The sequence below is a fragment of the Erythrolamprus reginae genome, chromosome 2 (assembly GCF_031021105.1).
Source record: "Erythrolamprus reginae isolate rEryReg1 chromosome 2, rEryReg1.hap1, whole genome shotgun sequence".
NCBI lineage: Eukaryota > Metazoa > Chordata > Lepidosauria > Squamata > Dipsadidae > Erythrolamprus > Erythrolamprus reginae.
Window position 1 is genome coordinate 11,855,872 of NC_091951.1, and position 15,550 is coordinate 11,871,421.

General features: G+C 44.1%; 1 protein-coding gene across 2 annotated transcripts in view; it reads right to left on the reverse strand.

The window, feature by feature from the left end:
- LOC139159726 (class I histocompatibility antigen, F10 alpha chain-like) overlaps window positions 1-5,654 on the reverse strand; it is an 80,220-nt gene extending 74,566 nt beyond the window's left edge. Inside the window, exons 1-2 of one of the 2 annotated variants that reach the window (XM_070737084.1) lie at window positions 5,486-5,630; window positions 1,259-1,534 (exon numbers count right to left, since the gene is read on the reverse strand). In XM_070737084.1, the coding sequence (XP_070593185.1) occupies window positions 1,259-1,534; window positions 5,486-5,558 (349 nt within the window). In that variant the 5' untranslated portion in view covers window positions 5,559-5,630. Of the gene's footprint in view, window positions 1-1,258; window positions 1,535-5,485 lie in introns of both variants that reach the window. The other variant, XM_070737083.1, reaches the window with a different exon arrangement.
- Window positions 5,655-15,550: the final 9,896 nt, after the last annotated feature.

The window sequence follows — 15,550 nt, forward strand, 5'->3', positions numbered from 1 at the left end:
TGGACTTTTATTTATTTTTCTTTGATTAGTTTCCTTTTCCTCCTTTACTTTATGTTACCTTCTATTAGTTTTTATCTTTTCTTCAAAAGGTTTAATGCAAATTATTTTTAAATGTTTAAGAGGCAAAGAAGGTATCATTAAAATTGTATTGAGAACCCAAGAGAGGCTGATGTCCCAAAGCCTTTACATGAATCAAGGCAGAGCAACCACATCTGGAATACTGGGAGCAGTTGTGGCCCAAAGACCCCCAAAAGGAGAGGAGGGAGCTGGAGAAGGTCCAGAGGAGGCGACTCAGGCGAGGGGAGGGGGGAAGCAGCCCCCCTTTGAGGAAAGGTGGGACCTTTGGGGCTCTTTAGCCTGGAAAGGAGGCTCCCACTAGATCCACAGGTGCTTTCAGCCCCTGCAACCAAATAAGGTTCCTTGAAGGTGAATCTTGTTCCCCAAAGATGGCAGAAGAGGGGGGGGCTGCTGAAGAAGGCCTCCCCCCCTCCAGGGCAGCCCCACCAAGAGGGCAGGGCAGGAGTTCAGCCTGAGGGACCAAGGATGGGAAGCCACGAAGGCTCTGAGAGACTCTGGAAGGGCCCCAAATGGAGGATCCTTTCTTCTCTGTCTTTCCCTCTCAGGATTGGGAGGATCCTGGCCCTGTGCCCCCCCTCAAGAGCCCCCACCCCATTCGGGTCTTCCTGGCCCCTCCTTCCAACTGGAGGATGAACAGAAGCTCCTGCATTTGGGGCCCCCACTCGTCCTTCCAAATAGGGAGTGAAGCAAAGAGGGATCTGGTCATCCCAGGTGGATCTGCACTTGAGCCCTTATTTCTCTGGGGTGGAAACAGAGAGAAGGATGAGGACCTGCTTGCCGCATAATTTAATTAGGATCCACTGCCTTTTTTTGGAGGGGGGAGACCTGTGATTCCCTTCCTTCCCCACAGCAGGAGACCCACCAAGGTCAGACCCTCCAACTTTCATGGGGGGGGGGAGATTTTGGTCTCTTTTTACCTCAGTTTATATCAATATCAACATTCAGAAAGGCAGATGGATAAATTTAAACAAGTTTTCATTAATCGTAATTGGCAGAAAATGTCAGAAAATGGAGACAATGACAATCTTATATGGATTTTAAAAATAATAAACATTAAAAAAGACTGTTTAAAAGGTGTGGAAGCAGCCTTTCCCTTTGAAGGGACCCCCCCTTTCTCACCCCTTCTGGTCCCTGGGGAGGGGAATATGGGGCCAGAGGAGCCACCTGACCCATCACTCACCTTCGCTCTGATTGTAGCGACTCCTCAGAGTCTCCAGGTTTTCTCTGAATATCTCCTCATCGCCATGTGATCTCTGGGTGTTTCTGTCCCAGTACTGGGGATCCTCCTTCCCCAGCTTCTCCATCCAGGAGACTCGAGGCTTCTCCCTCCGACTGTTGCTGTCATAGTAGCTGAAGATTTGATCATCCACATAACCCACAGTGACAAAGTGGGGCTGCCCCTGACTGGGCTCTGAGACGGCGGTGTAGAAATACTTCAGGGAGTGAGAGGAGGCGCCTGGAAGAGACCCAGAGGGACAGAGTTAGGGGGCTTCAGCCAAGGACCCTGATACTCTATGGGTCACAGAAGGCCCCATTCCCAGGTCTGGAAAGAAGGAAGAAGAAGAGAAAATGAAGGTTCAGGAGGGAAGTGTTTTCAATAGGAAAGTGAACACAAGAACAAGGGGTCACAATCTGAAGTTAGTTGGGAGAAAGATCAGAAGTAATGTGAGAAAATATTATTTTTCTGAAAGTAGTAGATGCTTGGAACAAACTTCCAGCAGACGTGGTTGGTAAATCCACACTCACTGAATTTAAACATGCCTGGGATAAACATATATCCATCCTAAGATAAAATACAGGAAATAGTATAAGGGCAGACTAGATGGACCATGAGGTCTTTTTCTGCTGTCAATCTTCTGTGTTTCTAAGGGGGAGATGATGGGAGAGAGAAATAAAACAGAGGGTGGAAAGAGGGAGTGACCGAGAAGCAAAGGAGCATCTTCTGGAGGGGCTTAAGGATTGGGGGAGAGAGGAAAGGAAAGGAAAGTAGAGACAAAGAGAGAGCAGGACCCCCAAACTTTTTGTGCTGCCCTCCAATTGTTTCCCTCCATTCCAGCAAGGCCTCCCTCCACCCCCTCCCCCTTCTGCATTGCTCAGTCTCTGCCCCAAGGAGGCTGCAGGGGCCCCACAGGAAGAAGGGGGGCTCCATCCCCATCTGGTTCCCCCAATAGAAAGAAAAACATTCTGACCTCTGACGCCCAACATGGATTGTGAATAGGTGCAGATTTGAGGGGGGATTTTATAAAATAGGGGACGGGAGGGGGGAATTGGGGTGAGACCAGAGGCCGTGGGATCCTTACAGGAAACCCAAACTGCTTCCCTGGGAGTTATGGGGAGGCAAAGGGGGGAGCGAAGGGATTAGGAATGACTCCATGTAGCCCCCTGGATCTTCCCCCTCACCCACCCCCCCACTGGGAAATTCCAACTCCCGTCCCAGAGTTCAGGCATCCAAACAGGACTTGGCTTTGAACCAGGGATTCAGTGGGGCTCAACCCCACACCTTGACCCATGGAGGCTTAGTGGTTAGAATGAAGCATTGCAGGCTAATTCTGCCCACAGCCAGGAGTTCAATCATGACATACTCAAGGTTGATTCCTTCCAAGGTCAGTAAAATAAGGACCCATATTGTTAGGCTGACATTTCCAACTGCTTCCATTGGACTTGTAAACACTGTGAAGTGGTATAAAGGTAGTCCTCTACTTCCAACAGTTTATTTAATGTTCAAAGTTACATCATCACTGAAAAAAGTAACTTATGATCATTTTTCACACTTACGACCATTGTAGCATCCCCATGTTCTTCACATGATAAAAAATCAGACACTTGGCAACTGGTTCATATTTATGACAGTTGCAGGATCGTCCCGGGGATCATGTGATTCCCTTTTGCAACCTTCTGTCAAGCAAACTCAATGGGGAAGCAGATTCACATAAAAACAATGTTATTTCTGTAGTTTAACAACTGCAAGTGATTTGCTTAAAAAATGTGGCAGGGAAAGTCATAAATTGAGGTAAAACGCACTAATTTCTCACTTAGCAACATAAATTCTGGGGTCAGTTATGGTTGCAAGTCTAAGCACTGATGCTATTGCTGTGCCACAGAAAATTTGTGATTATCCCAAGAGAGAATAAAGAATTCCAGCCACCCAATTAGGGTCTGAAGCCATAATTCCCAGGTGTTATTCAGGTACTATTCAGATTTATTCTGAATCTCACTTTCTCTAAAACGTTTCCTCTTTTCAAGCTGATCCTGCACTTTGGGAGCACAAAGAAAGGCAGAAATGCCCCTCAGCCAACTTGGGAGGACGGTGAGAATAGGAATAAGAATAAACTAGAATATAAAATGGAACAGAATAGAATTCTTTATTGGCCAAGTGTGATTGGACACACAAGGAATTTGCCTCCAGTGCAGAAGCTCTCGGTGATCTCAACTATCCATCAGCGACTCAAGGCTTAACTCAGAGTTTCTCTAACTCAGCCACTTGGGCTTAAGTGTGGACTACAACTCCCAGAATTCCCTTCACCCCAGAAACCCCCTGGAGCCTCTGCACCCTGGCCCCCACTGAGGCTGCTTGGGAGTTCCTGCTGGGACCCTCCATGTTGTATTGGGAGGGGGGGTCAGCTGGGGTCCTCTCCCCAAACCTCTTCAGCTTCTGTGGGGAGGTTCCTGTCCCCTTAAAGCCACTCTGGTGACCCCAAGATAAACACACACAATTATTTCAACGTCCCCATAGAGGAGCATCAAAGCCTTTTCTGCCCTTCCTTGCAGGGGAAGCTAAATTCCCAAGACATAAACTATGCCAAATTTCACTAACAATGACCAAAACCAAAATCTCATTGTCACTGTTTAGTTTCTATTGTCAAAATTGAAACATGGAAGAGACTCTAAGGCTCCCAATGAACAAGGAAAACAAATGCTCCTGGGAAATCTCCAAGGCCCCTTTGTTGGTGTCTATTCTGAAAGCCCTTCAGATAAAAAATTCTTCCACGGCACCAAAGATTTTAAAGATCATTTTCAGGATCATTGAGGATCAGAACCTGCATCTACACAGGAAAAGGAAAGACTTCCACAGTCCAGAGAAATAAACAGTCCCTCTGCCCATTCCCTCCAGTATGGTCTCCCAGTCCTTCCCAGTTCAAGGCAAAGGCCTGGGCCTCCTCCTTCCTGCTCCTCCCCACAATCCCAGGGGCTGCTCAGAGCTTTTGGGGATCCCCAGATCCACTTCCTGCTCTGGGGAGATTTCAGAATCCAAATGGATCAGATTGGACCCTCCGTGATCCAGAACCCGCTTCTTTCCCTTGTGGGGCTGAGCAATGAGCAAGGCTGAAGTCTGCCTGAGAGGAGAAACGTGTGAATGTAACTCACAATCCTGAATCCTCTTCAAGTCAGAAATGACACGTGTGACTGTAACACAGGTTTGCATAGGTTTGGCATCCTCACAATTGTGAATGTGCCTCTAGTCAGGAACGGCTGGTGAGTTTGGGCTTGTCTGTGTCCAAGCAAGCGGCTCATTTCATGGTCCCCACCCAGAGGTCTTCTCTCCTTTTACCTCCAAACAGCTTATTTCATCCTTAAATTCCTCACAACCTTTTTTAATGTCTTTTGAAAAGTTCCTATATCGATAACATCTCAGCGCAAACACCACGAACACCCCACGTTCCCCATTATTAAAGAATAATACATTGTAAATATTTTTTAATTTTGCAAACTGTCCCATGTTGGGAGCTTCTGCAATGGGGGAAGGAAACTCTTGGGGGGGAAATCTCTACCTGTTCCCCTCCCCCCAAAAAAGCTCTGGGGATATTGGGGTTTATTTTAGGACCTAGTGATGGGGTAGATCAGGAGAAAGTAACAATCAGGAAGGAAGGATCTTGAGGAAGATTATTAAGAAGCCCTTCTCTCCAGACTCTTGTGTTCACAGGAAGACTTTAACCCGGATCGATCCACTACACCAGCATCTGCCAAGACACGGATCCGATTAAAGAAACCATCCGGGTTCTTCCAGCACCAGAAGCCCCAAAGCCCCTCCCAAGGCAGGAAAGAGGACCCAGGCGGAGGGCTTAGGCGAAGACAGCCAGGAAGTTCTTCATTTGACCTGATCAGCTGCAAACGCCGCTTTTCGACAACCTCCACTTTGGGGGAGGGAAAGAACTGCGCTTGGGGCGCCCAGATGGACTTGACTGACATCCGGGGGGTTGACCCTCGTCCTCTCCCCAGAGGGGCTCTCCTGGGGGAGCGGCAGCAGAGTCTCATCAACGCTTTGGGGCCCAATCAGTGGCCAGAGGGGGAGCGGACTAGAAAGTGGACCGAATCGGGTTTCTATTTCCGGGATTAAACTTTCTGCGGACGAGCGAGAGAGGAAGATTCCCTGGAAGGAAAAGGGACCGGAGCCCCCCAAAGGACTCACCAAGGCAGCTCCCCCGTAGCAGAGACACCGCCACCATCACCGGGAGCCAGAGGGGCGCAGGGCGCAGAGCCATCCTGGCCGCCACCCTCAAGCGCCGCTCCGATCTCCTGAAGTCGCAGGCGGAAGAAGAGGCGCCCCGCGTGATCTACGGCGCAACAATACAGGAAAAGACGGCGATTGGGCAAGCTCAACCAGTAGGAAAAAGGTATCCCCGTGTCGTCACTGTTGCTATGCGGACGTGGAGGCGCAACCGGCCAGAGGGGAGGGAAAAGGAAAGCGAAAGTTCTGTCAGGAAATCCCCTTCCGGGCCTTCCGCCTCTTGGGGGGAGGGGCGGAACTGCGAGGTTTGAAAAGGCGGGAGGGGGATCCCTCTGGGCCTGGGGGGAGGGGAGACCCCACACAGCCCCTCCCATGCGGCCATCAGGTGGAGCTGCCAAAAACGTCAACACAGTCTTGGCCTCCATCAACCGAGGGAGAACATCAAGAGAACCCGGAAGTGATCGTCCTGGTTTATCCTGCACTAGTGAGGCCTCACACTTGGGATGCTGGTCTAATTGTGGTCTCCACAATTCAAAAAAGACGCTGAGACCCTGGAAAGTGTGCAGAGAGGACCCACAAGGATGATGAAGGAAGGTTGAAAGGGATGGAGAATGCAATTATTAAACCCACTGATTTGGCAGTAAACTCCACTGAACTACGGAAGGCTTAGTCGGAAGGAGGCGTGCACAGGTATTGCCTTGCAAAGGACAATTATGGAAAAAAAGGAGCAGCGGTTGGAAGGTAAAAAGCCGAAGGAAACACCCAGAGCGGATGCAAGAATCTTGGTCTCGAATGCGGGGACTCGGAAACTCGGACAACAACAAAACATTCATTCGATAGATATAGAACCTAATTACATTTCAGACCATAGTGCGCTTAAAGTTTGTTGGAAAGGAAATAAACAGAGTTGTAGATGGTCGCTTCAGAAATCTATTTTAAATCAGGAAGATTTCAAGCAAAAACTTAAAACTGAAATGAATTATTTCTTCCAAGAAAATCTAAAAGACGACACTAGCCTTCAAAATGTTTGGGACACTGCCAAAGCTGTTATTAGAGGGATAGCTATTTCATTCATGACTAGAGAATTTAAACAAAAAAAACAGAAGTTAGCTAACTTAGAAGAAGAATACAGGGCCTTAGAAGAAGAACTTCAGAACTTCCCCACTAAAAAAGAAATCAAACAAAGTATGCTACAAATTAAACACCAACTAAACTTAATTGACCAACAAAACTGGGCACAACAAATAAAAAGAACTAACCAATATAATTTTGTGAATGCCAACAAACCTAGCAAATGGCTAGCCAATAAACTCAGGAAGCAAAATGAAAAGAAACTTATAAACTGTCTAAAAGACAAAAATGGGGAACCATGCCATGACTTGGAAAGGAAAAAAACGATTGCTAGCGATTTTTTTAGTAAACTCTATGAATATTCCGAAACTATACAAAATAATACGCATGATACAAAAATTCAAGAAATCCTAGAGCAGGCTAAACTCCCTAAAGTACCGCAAGAAATGGTCAATATAATCAATAAACCGATCACTGAAATAGAATTAAAAGAAGCAATAAAAAGTCAAAAAAACAACAAAGCACCAGGTCCGGATGGACTCCCCACAGAACTTTATAAAGATCTTCCCAAGGAAATGGAAAAAGCCTTTTTAGAGACGTTAAATGATGCTCTAGATAGAGGCAAAATCCCAAATTCATGGACAGAAGCAAACCTAGCGTTAATCTCAAAAAAAGATACAGATCAGACTGATATAGCTAATTACCGCCCGATCTCTCTTTTAAATGCCGATTACAAAATTTTCACCTCTATCTTAGCGAACAGAATCAAAGGTTTTTTAAATCATTTTATACATCCAGATCAGAACGGTTTTCTCCCCGGGAGACAGCTAAAGAATAATATTAGAATCGTGCTAGACACGCTTGAATATTACGAAGCCCATAATGAGAAACAAGTGGCGTTAATATTTCTTGACGCCCAGAAGGCCTTCGACAATGTGTCTTGGAAATTTATGTTAAAACAGCTTGAATATATGGAATTTGGCCCCAAATTTATTAACGCAATAAAAGCTATTTACTCTATCCAATCGGCCTATATAATTCTCAATGGGGATACATCAACCAAAATCTCTTTATACAAAGGCACAAGGCAAGGTTGTCCATTGTCCCCTTTACTATTCATATTAACTCTTGAAGTACTAACAAGAATAATTAGAGACAAGGAAGACATATGGGGTCTAAACTGTAAGAAAGAAATCTATAAACTCCAAGCTTTCGCAGACGACTTGGTATTCATCTTAGAAGATCCTTTAAATTCAGGTCCTAAACTATTAGAAGTTCTGGAAGAATACGGTACAGTGGCAGGTCTCAAAATAAACAAAACCAAAACCCAAATTTTAACAAAAAACATGCGACAAACACAAAAAGATATCTTATCTGCCAAAATGGATATGCAAATTGTCACAAAAATTAAATATCTTGGCATCAATCTGACAAATAGAGTGTCAAGCTTAAAATCAAACAACTATGATACATTATTGGACAAGATAAAAAAAGACTTGACAAAATGGAGGAATTTACAACTATCTTTTCTAGGGAGAATCGCAGCCATTAAAATGAACACTTTGCCCAAAATATTGTTTTTATTTCAAACTATCCCTATACAAGTAAAACAGGATTTTTTTACTAATTTGACTAAAATAACCAACAATTTTATCTGGCAAAACAAGCGGCCCCGAATTCGACTAAAATACCTACAAGGAAAAAAAGATGAGGGCGGTTTGGCACTTCCAAATTGGAAGGATTACTACACTGCTGCATTGCTAGATTGGACAAGAGATTGGATGAGTCTAACAAACACTAGACTTCTTAAATTAGAAGGCCACGACCTCCATGCAGGATGGCATTACTATCTCTGGGACGAAAAGCCGTCAACCCACAAATACTTCTCCAACCACCTGATTAGAAAATCGTTAATTGACACCTGGAAAAAAACTAAAACGAAATTATACAAAGGAATTCCCATGTGGTATGCTCCTTTAGAAGCCTATGTACATCCCAATTTACATAAGAGAAATAATATATTAAGATATAAAGACATTTTAAACCCAAACGGGACAATCAAAACAAGATTAGAACTTGAAAATTTGGGCCAAAAAGTGGAATGGTGGGAATACCTCCAGATCCAGACTAAATTTAACAAAGACAAAAAAAATTTCGGGATTACCAAAAATGCTCTGTTAGATAAGCTATGTATAGGCCCCCAAGATAAGATAATCAAAAATTTTTATGGCTATTTAAATTACAACGACTTGGACACCTTTAATCAAAAATCCAATGTTAAGAAATGGAACCGCGACCTTAAAAAAGAGATAACAGAGGAGGAATGGCAAACAATTTGGACAAAGAACTATAAACTGACTATTGCCACCTCTTATAAAGAAAACCTGGTCAAAATGTTTTACCGTTGGCATATTACCCCAGTTAAATTAACCAAAGTGAACAACAAACTTTCACCAATCTGTTGGAATTGTCAACAAGAATTGGGTACCTACTTTCATCTATGGTGGGAATGCAATAAAGCCAAAACCTATTGGGAAATGATTGGAAATTGGATTGAAGAAATATTAAACTTGATGCTTGACAAGACCCCTGAATGTTTTCTACTAGATATAGTTAGGCAAAAATTGTCGAAACCCCAAGTTCATCTAATCATCCACTTAACTACCGCAGCAAGACTAACATACGCGCAGTGGTGGAAAAATGAAGACCTTCCCCCAAATGAAGCAATATTAAGGAAAATAATGTACTGCGCAGAAATGTCAAAACTGACCCTATTAGTCAGGAACGAACCGTTAGATACGTTTAACAGTTGTTGGGACCCTCTCTATAAATGGCTAGGTAGCAATAGAGAGACCAATAGGCTTTAAGGGGGGGGGGGGAAAATGAACTGGCACAAATCCGGTATAAAGGATTTTATTATCTAATATTATTACACGAGACTGTATATGTATTTAACTATGTAAACTTATCACTATTATTTGATAACTTCTTAACTAGATTTGTAAACGCAACACTGGTATTTATCATTATTGATAATCTAGCCGGAATATGTTACTGAGCAAAAATATCATGACCTAATTTTCGTTTTCAACTCAACTCCCCTGCTTATTCGCCGATATTGTTACTAGTTTTGTTTTTGTTTGTATGTTTTGTTTTCTGTTTTTTGTCTTCTTTCATTGTACCATATGTTGTATATATGATGTATATGTTTACATTTTAATAATAAAATTTATAATAAAAAAAAAAGTGGTAAAAAAGAAGCGCCGTTCTCGCAGTGGCCACGGGAGGCGCTGCCGCACTAGTAAAGCTTCTCACAGACCGGGCGGGGTGGAGCGGACGTTGAGTGACGGTTTGGCTGATGAAAGGGTCGTTTGAGGTAGATTTCTTTCCCTGCCAACGGTTAAGTGTCGGAATTCCTCAGCCGGGAGCTGTGCTGGCAGGTTGGGCTGAGAGAGAGACGAACGGGATCAAAGTCTCCTGATATTTTCCATGCCTAAAGGAGCCCGCTGAAGGCCCGGGGACAAATGGCGGCCTCTCTCCCTCTGACGCCGCCCGCCTTCCTCCCTTCCCAGGCACTCGGCGCTTCCTTCGCAACAAGGGAAGGAGCGGCCTCTTGGCGGCTTTCACGTCTTTGCTCTCGGATGGGACCAGACAGGAGTAACGGCTGACAGGACGCAAGGGGGGGGGGAGAGAACAGATGGGCCGGAGAACGGGCAGGGGAGGGGGAAGGAGAGGGCGGAGGGGAAGGAAGGAAGGAGAGGAGAACTAGAGAGGAGAAGGAGTGGAGAGCAAAGGAGGAGAGGGGAGGAAGAGGAGGGGGGAATTGGGGAGAGAAAAGGAGATGGGGAGGGGAAGAAAGAAGTGGAGAGGAGAACTAGGGAGGAGGAGGGGGAGAGGAAGAGTGGAGACAAAAGGAGAAGTGGAGAAGAGAGGAGGAGGGAGAGAGGAGGAGGGGATGGAGGGGAGATTATTTACAGGACCATCTTCTGCCTCACACATCCCAGCGACTGATTAGATTGCACAGAGTCGGCCTTCTCCAGGTCCCGCCAGCTGAGCAGTGTCCACTGGCAGGACTGTAGGGAAGGGCCTTCTCAGTGGCCACTCTGGTCAACTCCCCCCAGAGATTTGCACTGCCCCCATCCTCCTGACCTTTCAAAAGGCTTTAAAAACTTGGCTTTGCTCATTGAGCAGCAACACTGTGCTTTGGCCAGTAGCATGAATGATAAATGGATGAATATTTTTTTAATATTGAGGTTTTAAATTTTGTACTTGGTTTTATTGTTGTATGCTGCCTTGAGTCCTTCAGAAGAGGGTGGCTTATAAATCGAAATAAACAAACAAACAAATGGAGGAGGGGATAGGGAGAGGAGATGAGAGGGGGAGAGGAAGAGGAAGACTAGAGAGGAGGAGGAGAGGAGCAGAGAAGGGGAGAGGGGGAGAGAAGAGGGGGAGGAAAGGGAGGGGAGGAGGAGTGAAGAGAGCAAAGGGAAGGAGGGGAGGCGTAAGGGGAGAGGAAAAGAGGAGGACTAGAGAGGAAGAGGGGGAAGGAGTGGAGAGGAGGGGAGTGAAGAGGAAATGAGTGGGAGAAGATGGGGAAGGAGAAGGGAGGAAGAGGAGGAGTGGAGGAGCAGAGAGAAGAGGAGGGAAGGGAAGGAAAAAGGGAAGTGGAGAGGAGGAGGAAAAGAGAAGAGGGGAGAGGAGGACCTGGAGGAGGGGAGAGCCGGGGTGGCGCAGTAGGAAGAGTGCTGTACTGCAGGCCACTGAAGCTGACTGTAGATCTGAAGGTCAGCAGTTCAAATCTCATCACCTGCTCAAGATTGACTCAGCCTTCCATCCTTCCGAGGTGGGTCAAATGAGGACCCAAATTGTGGGGGCAATATGCTGGCTCTGTTAAAAAGTGCTATTGCTAACATGTTGTAAGCCGCCCTGAGTCTAAGAAGGGCGGCATAAAAATTGAATGAATGAATGAATGAATGAATAAATAAATAAATAAATATTGTAGCAGAAAATAAAAATAATAGAATGGGTTTTTAGGTCTCAATTTGGAAAAGGGAGTTCATCTAGTAGGGCAGAGTGGCCAAAAGTGTGGCCCCCACACAGCCCATGGACTCATCCCTTATGGGTTCTAGAGAGACGGGGTGAGTTTTAGGAGGGGGAAGGGGTTACAGGACTGTTTAGAAGGAGATGAGGGATTGTCCAACTGCTTCCTGTTTTGGGAGATTGGAAATAACAAAGGATTTCACCCTCCTTGTTGCTCAGACACTCCAATTTCTCTGAGAATCTCCATGGAAATTTAAGAGATATGGACTTCAGCTCCCAGAATTCCCCACTTACCCTTCAGTCTCCAGCAACTCAAACTCTCCATTAAATGGAGAGAGTGGAGGCAATATTGACTGCTGTGAAGAGAAATTATTTCTCTCTTTTGCATTTCTTTTATCTATAGATGCTGGGGAAGCCACAACAGTCGTAGTGTGAAAAAACGGTCACAGGTCACTTTTTGCAGTGCCATTTTAACTTTGAACGGTCGCTAAGTGAACTGTTGTAAGTCAAGGACTTCCTGTACAAGAAGAAACCGCTTCAAAACAAGAATGTGTGGCTGCCTTCGACACTTGTGCCTGCCAGTGCCTTCCTCTTGAATACAGGCAGTCCTCGACTTATGGCCACCATTGAGCCCAAAATTTCCACTGCTAAGTAAGACATTTGTTAAGAGAATTTTGCCCCATTTTATGACCTTTCTGGGCACCGCTGTTCAATGAATGAATCACTCTAACCATTAAATTAGTAGCATGGTCGTTAAGCGAATTTGGCTTTTCCATTGACTGCATGTCAGAAGGTCGCAAGAGGTGACCACGTGATCCCAGGATTCTACAACCGTCATAAATATGAACCAGTTGCCAAGCAAGTCTGAATTTTGCTTGTGCGTCCATGGGGATGCTGCAACAGTCATAAGTGTGAAAAATGGTCATAAGCCATTTTTTCAGTGCGGTTATAATATTAGTCACTAAAAAAAATTTGCAAATCATGTTTCCAAATTGTTCGATAGTTTGTAATAAAGAAGGTACTGTTGTTATCGGTTCTTCAATTATAAACGTTAAGTCATCTGCAAAAGCTTGAAGTTTGTAAGTTTCGTCTCCTATTGTTAAACCTTTTATATCAGAATCCGCTCTTATTTTAATTAATAAAGTTTCAAGTGTCATAATAAATAGCAATGGTGATATAGGACATCCCTGACGAACTCCCTTATTTATATCAAGTGTTTGTAGTTGGTTATTATTTAATATTATCTTAGTCGTTTGTTTTGAATATATAGTATCTATTAAATTAACAAATTTTGGGCCAAACCTCATTTTGTTTAATTGCATTTTTATAAATGTCCAGTTAACGTTGTCAAAGGCCTTTTGAGCATCTAAAAACATTAAAGATGCTGTCTTATCTGAATGTTGTTCATAATATTCTAATGTGTTTATTACCGTTCTCAGGTTGTTTTTAATTTGTCGCCCTGGTAGGAATCCATTTTGGTCTTGATGTATTATTCCATTTATAATTCTTTTAAGTCTATCTGCATAAATGGCAATAAATATTTTATAATCTACATTTAATAACGATATGGGTCTATAATTTTTGATTTTTACTGGGTCAGTACCAGGTTTGTGTATTAAAGTTGTCAACGATTCTGACCAAGATTTCGGAATTTTACCCTCAAGTCTACATAAATTAAAAGTTTCTAACATATGGTTTCTTACTATTTCGTTTTCTATCTTATACCATTCTGCCGGTATAGCATCGGGGCCGGTGGCCTTATTGTTCTTCTGTTTTTTAATTGTAGTTAGGAGTTCTTCCATGGTTATTGGTCCATCCAACATAGTCTGTTGGTCTTCTGTTATTTGTGGTAGTTTTGAAGCCTGTAAGTAATTAAAAACTTCATCTTCGCTAACATTGTCTTTGGCATAAAGATCTTTATAAAAATTATAGACAATATCCGCCTTTCCTTCTGTATCGTATTTTATTGTACCATCCTTATCTTCTAATTTTTTTATCAATTTGGATTGACTCTGCTTTCTAAGTTTATATGCTAACCATCTTCCCGGTTTATTTGCATGTTCAAAATAATGCTGTTTTGCTCTTTTAATTTTTTCAGTTATTTGATTTTGTTCTATAATTCTAATTTTATGTTTAGTTACATTTATTTCTGTTTTAAAATCTCTATTCTTGGTGTGTTGCTGCGATGCAAATTCCAGTTGTTTTAATTCATTTATTAATTGTACATACTTTAGTTTATTTTCCTTATTGTATTTTGCTATATAGGATATTGTTAACCCTCTTATATAAGCTTTGAGTGTATCCCATAAATTCTGTGGAGTGGTGTCTGGGGTTTTATTAATTTCAAGAAATATTTTTAATTCCTTTTCAATCCAATCCTTATATTTCTTATCCTTTAATATATTTCTATTCATCCACCAAGTATTCTGCTTATTATTCGTTCTTATATAAACCACTATTGGGTTGTGGTCGGCCCATGTATTAACATCTATCTCTACTTCCCTTATTTGTTCTGCGGCCATTTTTGATGTCCATACCATGTCTATTCTCGTCCAAATTTTGTGGGGATTAGAATAAAACGTAAATTGTCTTTTATGGGGGTGTCTTTCCCTCCATATATCATTTAACAATAATTCTGTTTTCATTTTTTGGAAAGTACTAGGTAGTAAATTTCTTCTTGTTTTTTTCCTTTTACTATTGCTCCCCCCCCCTGAATGATCTAGTTGCCTATTCACAATAGCATTAAAATCACCTATTATTAATACATTCTCAATAGCTAACTCTATTATTATTTGGTGTAAATTTTTATAAAATGACATTTGGTCTTCATTGGGAGCATAAATAGAGACAACCACTATAGGTCTAGGTTCAATATCAACTTGTACAATTAGTATTCTACCATCATTGTCTTTGTATATTTGTTTGGAATTTATAGAATTCTCTACATACATCACCACACCTCTTTTTTTTTGATCTGCTAATGCAGCATACATTTTTCCAATTTTAGGATTCAACAATAATTTTTTGTTATCTTTTTTAATATGTACTTCTTGTAATATTGCAATTTGAGCATTTTGACTTCTGATTTTGGAAAAGATTTGTTTCCTTTTTCTTGGTTCATTTAGTCCAGAGGTCCCCAACCTTTTTTGCACCAGGGACCGGCTTTAAGCTAGACCAATTTTCCACGGCCCGGGGGGCGGGGCTTTGGTCATATGGGGGTGGGGTTATGGAGGGGTGGAGCTTAGTGACGCAGCCCTCCACACTTCTCCACAGGACGGGGAGAATCAGGAGGCTCCTTTGGCGGCTGGGGGCTGCCTGGCTTTGTGATTTTGGCTGGGGGGGGAGTTAGGAAGGTTCTACTTCTCCACCCCCCAGCCAAAAATTCAAAGCCTATCTGCTGGATACGGGCGATGAGTGGGACAGAGCGGCGCGGAAGCCTCTTGCAGCAGCTGCTACAGCCACCGGCTTCCGCGCCGCTCGTCCCACCCATCGCCCGTATCCAGCAGAAGCTGCTGCCTGAGTGCTCTTGGCCGGCGGGATTCAAAGTGCTGGGGTGGGGGGTGTCCCGACAGCCCCCCCACCCCAGTGCTTCGCCTCCTGCTGGGACACCCCCCACCCCAGCACTTTGAATCCCACCGGCCAAGAGCACTCGGGCAGCAGCTTCTGCTGGATACGGGCAATGGGTGGGACGAGCGGCGCGGAAGCCTCTTGCAGCAGCTGCCACAGCCACCGGCTTCGGCGCCGCTCGTCCCGCTAATTGTCCGTGTCTGGCAGAAGCTGCTGCCCGAGTGCTCTTGGCCGGCGGGATTCAAAGTGCTGGGGTGGGGGGTGTCCCAGCGGGAGGCGAAGCACTGGGGTGGGGGGGCTGTCAGGACACCCCCCACCCCAGCACTTTGAATCCCGCCAGCCAAGAGC